Source organism: Sceloporus undulatus, chromosome 2, assembly GCF_019175285.1.
Source record: "Sceloporus undulatus isolate JIND9_A2432 ecotype Alabama chromosome 2, SceUnd_v1.1, whole genome shotgun sequence".
Classification (NCBI taxonomy): Eukaryota; Metazoa; Chordata; class Lepidosauria; order Squamata; family Phrynosomatidae; genus Sceloporus; species Sceloporus undulatus.
In genome coordinates, this window is record NC_056523.1 from 278,465,837 (window position 1) to 278,475,489 (window position 9,653).

The window sequence follows — 9,653 nt, forward strand, 5'->3', positions numbered from 1 at the left end:
ATGGGTAATGGGAAGGTGCATGGATGAGTTTTGTGGTATTATTAGGTACAGCTCTGAGCAGTACTAAGTCACTGAAACGTTGCTGAGATTTTAGAACTAAAAGAAGAGCATGGAGAGCTTTGGGAGAATGAGGGTTGCACCAGTCCTAGTTCTACCGATGGAAGCAGTTCTGTCGGTGCCTTGGATCCTGGCCATATCGATCATGGTCCGGCCAAAACCCATCTAATCAAAATTCCATTAATATTAATAGATGAGATAGACACATGCTTAAACTTCTTCTATTAGGATTAATGGGATTTCAAAATGCTTGACTGTATTTTAACTAAGTCTATAGAATTAGGCCTAAAAGTAACTATAAGAAGTGTGGTGGAAGTAAACTTGTCCTAGTAAATTTTCATAAAACTTGTACAACATGATGACTAAGTTAGTCATAAACAGAATGCTCAATAATGGCATCATGATTTGGACCAAGCCACTGGACAGCAGATTTAATTAAATATTTCACCATTTGAATTTGATCCTAGGTTAATAATGTGCCAGCTACAAATTTAAAGGCATTTACTGAGAGCTACATTGTTGCTCTTAATTTGAAACAAGACAGGTTGAATGTTGGCTGTTCAACTGATGGAGCCAGGATTTTAAAATGAATTCATTCATATTACTTGAACTTGTAGATCATCACATTTTTGCCAGCTGCTATTGCCAAAATAATGGCTGTGCATTTTGGATATGCTAATAAAGGCATCTTCTGTTATGGACATCTCTAGTACTATAAATGTTGTATTTTGCCTTCTATTTGGACAGAGAGACATGTGTTTTTTGTGGGGTTTTTTTTAAAAACCCATTTTGGAACAGTAATGATAATTTGCTTCTTTGGCTCCTGCAGTTTGTTATGCTATAGAGTTGCTTTAAAAATAATCATGTAATTATTTCTAAGAAATAAGCAAGTTACACTTGATAACACTCCTAGTGTTTCATTTATTTATTCACATTGGTAAAATGGGCCTCAGAATATGTTCATTTTAATCTGTGTGGGCAGGGGTGGGGAATAGCGTGATCATGGGGACAAATATCAGCACGAGAGGTATAATTTAGTAAAGGACAGGGAAAAGGCATTGAACCTAATCCAGTGCTGGTCAGAGGCAACATGCTGGGATGTGTCTTCACACTGACTGATTTATTGTGACACTATCTCTCTCTCTCTGTCTCTCTGTGTGTGGGTTGGCAAGATTTATTTTGAGGTGTTAACAGAGTATGTTTGGAAGCATGTATATTTTCTCCCAAAATGAATTTTCTTTTGCAAGTTGCCAAAATTTAAATACTTTAAAATTGTATAGAAACCCTTGTATGCTTATGGAGCAAGGAGAAAATTATTTGCATTATTTATTCTTGCATGCAGAAACAAAGTAAGCAAAGATTTACATCAGTACTATAAGACCGGCCTTTAAATATGTTCTGTTAGATGACACAAAAAGGGGACAAACATCTTGTAAAGGCATTTGATCTGGGATGATAGGCAGCTCAACAGCATATACTTCACAGGGCTGGTTAATATGATTTTAACATTAACAAAAACAAGAATCAAACAGCTGTAACAGCGATATACACAATCTCTAAATATTTTATATTGAACGGTATTATAGAATGGTCATAGTGTCATAAAAATATATAGGCTATTATCAGGGTGTGCATGGCAAGGTTCTTCAATGTTTACTTGAGAGGATGTTGTGCTGTTTTCTCCCACCTAAAATATAGCTGGTACTGTATTAGATGAACAGTACATCTGAACAGATCTAATCTACTCGGTTTGCTGTAAGATGCTGTACATATGCACACACACGGAGGGAGGGAGCCTGGGTTCAACAAGGACTGGTCTTCCAAAACATTAAGAAGAATATATTTACTGTAAGACCATGGAATGGACTGCCCTGGACGGTGGTGGACTCCCCTATTTTGGAGATCTTTAAACATAGGTTGGATGGACACTAGGGGGTGCCATGGTGCAGACCACACTAGGTGGCAACCCAGAGGGGGGTGCAGCTGGTGGGGTAGTATACTCTGGGGGAGCGGCCAGCTGCCTTCCAGGTCCTGCACGACCATGGCCACATGGGACTCAAAAGTCTTGAAGAGGATGGCTGCTTTCCAAGTCCCACTTGGCCATGATCACGTGGGACTCAGAAGGCTGGGGGCTGCTGAGAGGGCGCCATTGTACATGCTGTGGCAGTGAGGTGGGGGAGTGCCCTTTTGGCCACATCCCCCAGAAGTCCTTCCTCCCAAAGCCTTGTCTCCCCACACTGGATGACACTCTGGGCAGGGAGGCCCCTGGATGGACATCTTAGAAGGGTGCTTTAGTTGTGCATTAGTTGTTCTAGATGGCTCTTGTGGTCCCTTCCAGCTCTAAGACCGAGATTCTAGACTAGTGTAGAAATGATATAGCACAGTAGCATCACTGTGTGGTTGCAGGGTGTGTGGACTGCACCAGGTGACACCCCCCCTCCTTATTTGCCGTGGCTTGGTTTTCCTTGGATTCTTGGAAGAACCAGGCCGCAGCAAGCAGGTGGAAGTCTTGCCCCTTCCCCTGCCCATTAGCCCCATCCCCACCATGGCTGGGGATGCCACTGGTATCCCTAACTCCCTAATCCTGTACAGTATAAGTGTAATTTCCATGGGAGCTGTTTTCCACCTCATAAAGTGTGAACTAAGAAGAAGTGAACTGTGAATCAGATGAATGCCTTACTTTAGTTCTGTCACACTGTTCAGTACATGAATAAGGATGCTTAGCCAAATATGGATGTCAATGTTAATGCAAGACTCACATCACTGGTCAACTTCAGTTTGAATCTTCTTTTCTCTGAACCCTCAATGGCCATAATATTAGTGTTATTACAACAATCTAACATGGGCCTGTTACAGACTGCCAGAATAAAGCTGCTTCGGGTCTCTTTGAAGATATGCTGTTTAAATGATGCATGCATCCTAAGAATCCGTAAGATGCACCAAAGCTGCACTCTAGTCCTTAGGACTGGAGCATGGCTTTGGTGTGACCTCCGGACTCTTAGGACCCATGCATCATTTAAACAGCATACCTCCAAAGAGATCTGAAGCAGCTTTATTTTGGCAGTCTGTAACAGGCCATTATGTAAGAAATGGTACCTGCAACTGTCTGTTTTCCTCCACAATCATCTTCCAGTAACAAACCTACAGGTTGGAACTCTTTAATTATTTCATTAATAATTAAGCAGTATTTAGAAAATATTTTTCAATGCCTTATATACAATTAACATTAAACATACAAACTACATTAAGTGAACTGTCAGAAAGAAAAGCAATAAATCTAGAGCATGAAAAAGCTATTTGGAGAGGACTGCTGTGAGGAAGTGCCTTTAGAAGCTGGCTGTTGGGGGCGGGGTGAAGAGCAGCTTGATAGTTAAAAATGTAGAGTCAGTTAAAGTTAAAAATGTAGTTATGTCAGTTATGTCTGTTGGTCTGGTCTAGTCTAGTCAGGGACAGATTGGTGGTTGTAATAGGACTACATTTGCACTGTAGAAATAATCCAGTTTGACACCACTTTAATTGCCATGGCTCAGTGCTATGGAATTCTGGAGACTCTTGTTTGTTGAGGCATCAGATCTCTCTGAAAGAGAAGGCTAAATACCTCACAAAACTACAAATCCAAGAATTCCAAAGCATTGTGCCATGACAGTTAAAGTGGTGTTAAACTGGATTATTTCTGCAGTGCAGATGCAGTTTACGAGATAAGGGAGTGGTTAAAATCCAGCCAAGTATTTGATTTTAATGTAGCCATACTAAGCTTGAAATTAACTCACAGAAATATTATTTCTGTATGTTTCTCAATAAACGTTACTGTTTGTTTTACAGTGGTTGACTGATTGAAGTGTTTACTATAAGTGTAAAGAAGAACATACACGCTACTTAAAATATTGAAAGTGGTTTATGGAGACACTTTGGAACCTAACACTTATACCTTTTAAGTATACTGTACTGTTAAAAGTGTAAAAGCAAGGCAAGTGTTAGTAACAGGAAGCCTTCTGAGGTTGGAAAATAAAAGCAACCTGGTCTTTAACAAGGTCTCGTCATAAGTACCATGCTTGAATTTCTCAGTATGGAGAATTTGGGGAGTTGTCGTCCACAAACAGAACTTTTCCAACTTTCAAACAACTAGTAATGCGGAACTTGAATGGCCAGTTTTGTTAGAGAAAAGCTACTTAAGGTGGAGACGGTTTCAAGGGGAAAATAGCACTGTGTGTTTCTTTGTGATGTAAGTCTTCTTTTTTCATTTGTGGCTTTCTGTTGCACCACTTCCCCAATTATACCATGGAGTTGATGGAGAACAGCTGGGGGCAGATTTGCAGCAGAAAAATGGCATGTGGTGAAAAGGGTTAAACACATGCTTCTCCAGCTTCAGATCAACTGCTCCTGCTACATTCTTACAAAAAAGTATTATCTGTCTGGGTTTCACATGTGTAATTGCTTGTAAAATTAGTTCTGTCTTTACAGTGATGGTGCAAAAATTCATGAGACAATATATGTGTATTGAGATGTTATATTAGTGTGAAGCATTATTATTATTATTCAAATGGTGCAATAAACACTCGGGACTTTACATCTGGGAGGCAAACAGAATAGTTTAGCAGACCTAGAGCAACTTTGCAGATACAGGTGACATCACACAGCTCAGAAAATAAACTCTACTGGAAGCATTTAGCAGCCATTTATAAATCTATGTACAATTAAACCTGCGAGTAACATTTAAAAGCAGGTAGTACACCAGCCATTAGGTCTGGTTGTAGGAGTAAGAAGCCTTTGAGCCTCATTAATGCAAACCAAACACTATTATTTATAGTTTTAAACACTTCTACAAATTTTAAATCTGTTTTCAATACCTTATATTCTTTAATATATTTTTAGCTTATTTAAACTACTTTACTATATACCCTAATATAGGACTGCATATAAATATTTTAATAAATAAATAAATGATAAAAGAAACAGTCATTAACAGTAATTAGTGAGAATAGAGTAGGTACTCTGTTATGTGCCACTCAGGGCAACTATAGTAGTCCTAGCTTTAAATGAAGCAAAAAACATTGTTTTGATGCTATTCTTGTGGTGCTTTGAATCCAAATTGAATTAATCACCCTTCAGTCCCATTGAAATCAATGTGAAAAGTAAGCTGAGTTACTGAGATCCACTGAGTGGTATCCAATAGGGACTAACCAGTGGCAAACAACCATCACTGGTGAATTGGATTCGCCTTCCTTTGCAGCTTCCCTCATTTGATTGTAAAGGATAAAGAAGAGGAAGTCATGCTGCACAAGCAGATGTCTGCTTAAATTATGTTAAATACAATCTACGTATGTCTGACCTAATCTGGATCCACTTGATCTTTTGTGGCCATTTGGTACATATTAAAATAAATGAGTAAAGTGAGCATACATTACAAATTAATTGAGTTGAACAATATCACAACTGTTTTATTCTTAATCTCATGCTTTCTTTTCCAAAAAATAATACTTAGTAGTAAAAATAATACAGAATGGCTGCATCTGCAATGCAGAAATTATCCAGTTGACACCACTTGAAGTGCCATGGCTCAGTGCTGTGGAATTCTGGGAATTGTAGTTTTTGTGAAACTTTTACCCTTCTTTGTAAGAGAGCTCTGGTGCCACAACAAACTATAATTCTCAGAATTTCATAGCATTGAGCCATGGCAGCTAAAGTGGTGTCAAACTGGATTATCTCTTCAGTGAGGATATAGCCTCTGTGTTCTGTGCTTTTTAAAAATTGTAGAGAGCTTAGACCTAGTCCATTATGTTCTCATTTAGCCATCTGAGAAGGACAAAAGGTTCACACAAATGGGGACAGGTTTGCAGAGTATGGAAGACGACAGAGGTTGAAATATCTGAAGAATGCAAGTAGTGTGCAGAGAAAAGTTTCACATATGGCTTGTTCAGTGCATTTTGACCCATGCCTTATAAATACCAATTATAAATTAGATATATTGAGTATGCAAAGTATGTGTTGAGAAATTGCATATTTTATGTAGTTAAGAATAATAAATTGCTTCCACCAAATACATTAAAACCCTTTAATAACATCTGTTGTTTATTTAACAAATAGGCTAAACATGTCAGCAAAAAATGTGTTAATTTGTAGAAATACAAGAAGTGTATTTTTTTTATTTCAGGTGGGAGATGAAAGAGAAAGAAGTACTAGAAGAAGAGGAAAAAGTGATGGTGGAACATTTAAAAATGCTTTATCTTACACCAACCTCTCTTGCCTCGGAAGATAAAGCAGAACAGGGAATGTGACAAGCATACTTATTTGTTACTCTTAAAATCAAAGACGTAAAGTTACCTGCAATACCTTGATAACTGATGACATCCCAAAGAAACTCTTTGTCATTTTGTTTGTTTTACTTGTACTGTTTTCTAGAGTAAGGCACTCACTGTATTTTATATCTTGTTATTTTATTTTGTCGTTATTTTTCCTTGTAAGCAATATTAGAAAACTAAAATAATTCTTAAATTCTTTATATTACATAAAGTAAATTTTAAAGATGAAATTGTTAGTATACCAATGAATGCTTAATGATTTTGAAATACCCTAGGAACTTAGGGTATGCCAATATTTACTCATAGCTGTCAAGTGTCTATGCACAGGCATGGTGTAATACATGGAAGTACTATTTCATACTTTAATAAAATAGATGCACAGTCATTCAAGGCCATATTATGTCTCTCAAATTTAAAACATGCCTTGCTATTGAAAACAATTTGGCACCTTGACCACCTGAGCAGATAGCTTATTAAGGTCCCAGTTCTACACATATATATCTGGAAGTAAATCCTATTGAACTAAGTGGAGCTTACCTCTGAGCGACACATATAACATTGCATGGTGCGAGTACAATGTCTATTGGTGTTTGAGCATTCAGAAGGCAAACATCCAGCAATCAAAGCTCTCTTCCAAGTTTATTTTTAGGACTTGCCCTAAGGAAATGAAAACTGCTTTATACCTGGATCGCCAGAATAGTTCAGAGGTGGGACTTTCATTTGTTTTCATTTTACTTGGCCGAATGCAATTATTCTAGCCTCTTCTCTAGAAATCCTGACACCTTGATCTACATTTAGCAGCAGTGGGAGTTTATAAAGGTGAGAGTGACAGATAAAGAACTCTGCCTGAATTACTAGTACCTGCAGCTTAAGAAGCAAAACCAATGAGCCATATGTATATTTATTCCTTTATATTTGCATTCTCAGACTGTAGATACAGAGTGTATATGTCTACAGAGGGAAATAGCCAAAGAGTAACAGTAAAAGTATAAAATATCATAATTCACCTTTTGTTCTTACTTCAGCATCTTGGGGCTGCGGGGATTTACATTCTAGTGTTGTAAAAAGTTCTTCTTTTAGTCAAACCATTTCACGAATTTTTCTAGAAAAACAGCCAGAAGGTTGCAGTTCCCTCTTCTTCTTATCACCATCATCATTATAATCATCATAATCATTTATTTATTTATATATATAGTGCCATCACCATACCTGGCGCTATACAAAAGAATAACATAACAGTTCCCTATCCTCAAGTTTACCATCTAATTAAAATATAACACAAAAGAAAAGGGGGATGGTGGGGTGGGGGGGATTAAGTCCAATAGATGCTGGCTGTAGTTCTCTCCCTCCAAGGCCACAGCAGTGGTAGTCAGGATGGGAGAAGGGCCTTCCATCTGGTTCTGCGCCTAGGCATGATGGAACTGTTGTAAGTAAAGAGGCATCAATACTTGGATAGAGCCATTAAGTAACAGAGGGGGCTGTAGAAAGTGTCCCTGCCCTTTTGTTTCACCTCTGTTTCTTTCTTTGATCTACGTACTGAAGCCCTTTTGCGTTCTTCCTACCTGCAGAGGTCTCCTTCCCCTTTCCCCAAAAGTTAGTTAGTCCTTTGTCTCCGAAGAGAGCAGCCATGCCTCATGATGGATGCTAGCCAACTTCCACAAATGAGAGCCAGCCTTATCTGTTAAGGTTTAGGTAATAATCTGTCCATTTCCTTTCTTATCCCAATATAATAATAATAATAATAATAATAATAATAATAATAATAATAATAATAAGTTTTATTTATAGACTGCTATTCCGCAATGATCATAGCGGTGTACAATAATGGCTTTCCTGACACAATAAATGTAAGTTTTGGGTTGTTTTTTTTAACCTACAAGAACATCCTGAGTATTTTCTCCTGTTTCTACCACAAGCCCACATTGCATTGGCTTTGCTGCTCTCTGCTTGATATAGATACCAAATATGCCTATAGGAAATGTGCCTGCTTCATCTCTCCCTCAGAGGCCAAGGCAGTGGCAGTAGGGATGGATGGAGGGGCCTAGGAATAATGGCATCTCTCTTGTCATGACTAGGGATGCCATAACCGGGTGGCCGCCGGGAAAAGCACGCTTTTGGGGGGCCCTCCCGGTCACAGTCCGGTTTGGCCGCCAGCAATGCATTGGACCTGGCCCCACGCACAGGCCTCTGAAGCAGGAGCTCGTCCCCTGCTTTGTTGCCAGCCAGCCATTGGCCAGCTCGCCAAAGGGGACGCGCTCCTCTGCGCACGCCTCCCAGGCGTCAGCAGGGGCCAGGGGCAGTGATCGCGGCTGGCCCCCGCGCGCCTTCCTGGCCTTTAAGGAGGCCTGGGACTCCTTAAAGGCCAGGGGAGAGGGAGGAGGCCAGTGGCGATCGCAGCCGGCTCTCCCTCTTTCCTGGCTTCTAAGGAGGCTGGAGCCTCCTTAAAGGCCAGGGAAGAAGAAGGAAGCCGGCGGCAATTGCAGCCGGCTCTCCCTCTCTTTCCTGGCTTCTAAGGAGGCCTTGGTCTCCTCAGAGGCCAGGAAGGAGGGACACTTTTTTATGTAGGACACTTTTTTATTAAATGGAGGACACCCCGTGCCCCTTCCTGGCCTTTAAAGAGGTCTCGGTGTCCTTGGAGGCTGGGAAGGGGCGTGGAGTGTCCTCCATTTAAAAAAAAAAGGGGGGGAAGTGTCCTACATTTGAAAATGTTGTCCTACATTTGTCCCGGTCTGGCGGTCCTGAGGTATGGCAACCCTAGTCATGACCCCTCAATCAACTGTATTTCTACAAATACAGTTGGCCCTTGGTATCTGCAGACTTGCCATCCATAGATTCAAGCATCCACAGACAGCAAGTCCACATTGTCCCCAGAGGTGGCATCTACCCATGGTCACATCACCATTCAAGACAGCCCCCGTTGTCCTGTGGCGGAGCAGCCACATGCACGCACCACCATGGGACAGTGGGGGCTATCTCTAATGGCCCATGGGCACGCACTGCCATCGGGGACAACACAGGCTTGAGCATGAATTTTGGTATCTGCGGGGTGGTGGTGGTCCAGAACGGATCCCCTTCGGAGACCAAGGGCTGACTGCATTTACTATGGTTTTTGAGGTGGAACCCTTGTTCTATTTAATATGAGAACCCCAGAGGCTGTGAATCTCCCAGGAGAACACCCATATCTTGTTCATATCCCTAGTACTTTTACTGGTGAACAAACCTAGAATGGATCTTCCCCAGAAAACAAGATGAAGACATATATATTAAATTGTTCAGTGGAAAGCTGTGATCAGAGGC

At 40.3% G+C, this 9,653-nt stretch overlaps 1 protein-coding gene across 3 annotated transcripts in view; it reads left to right on the forward strand.

Annotated features, from left to right (window-relative positions):
* Positions 1-8,078, forward strand: part of KIAA0825 (KIAA0825 ortholog) — a 250,061-nt gene extending 241,983 nt beyond the window's left edge. For 2 of the 3 annotated variants that reach the window (XM_042449195.1, XM_042449197.1), the window contains one exon: positions 6,209-8,078. In XM_042449195.1, coding sequence (XP_042305129.1) covers positions 6,209-6,332 — 124 coding nt within the window. In that variant the 3' untranslated portion in view covers positions 6,333-8,078. The remainder of the gene's footprint in view (positions 1-6,208) is intronic. The other variant, XM_042449196.1, reaches the window with a different exon arrangement.
* Positions 8,079-9,653: the final 1,575 nt, after the last annotated feature.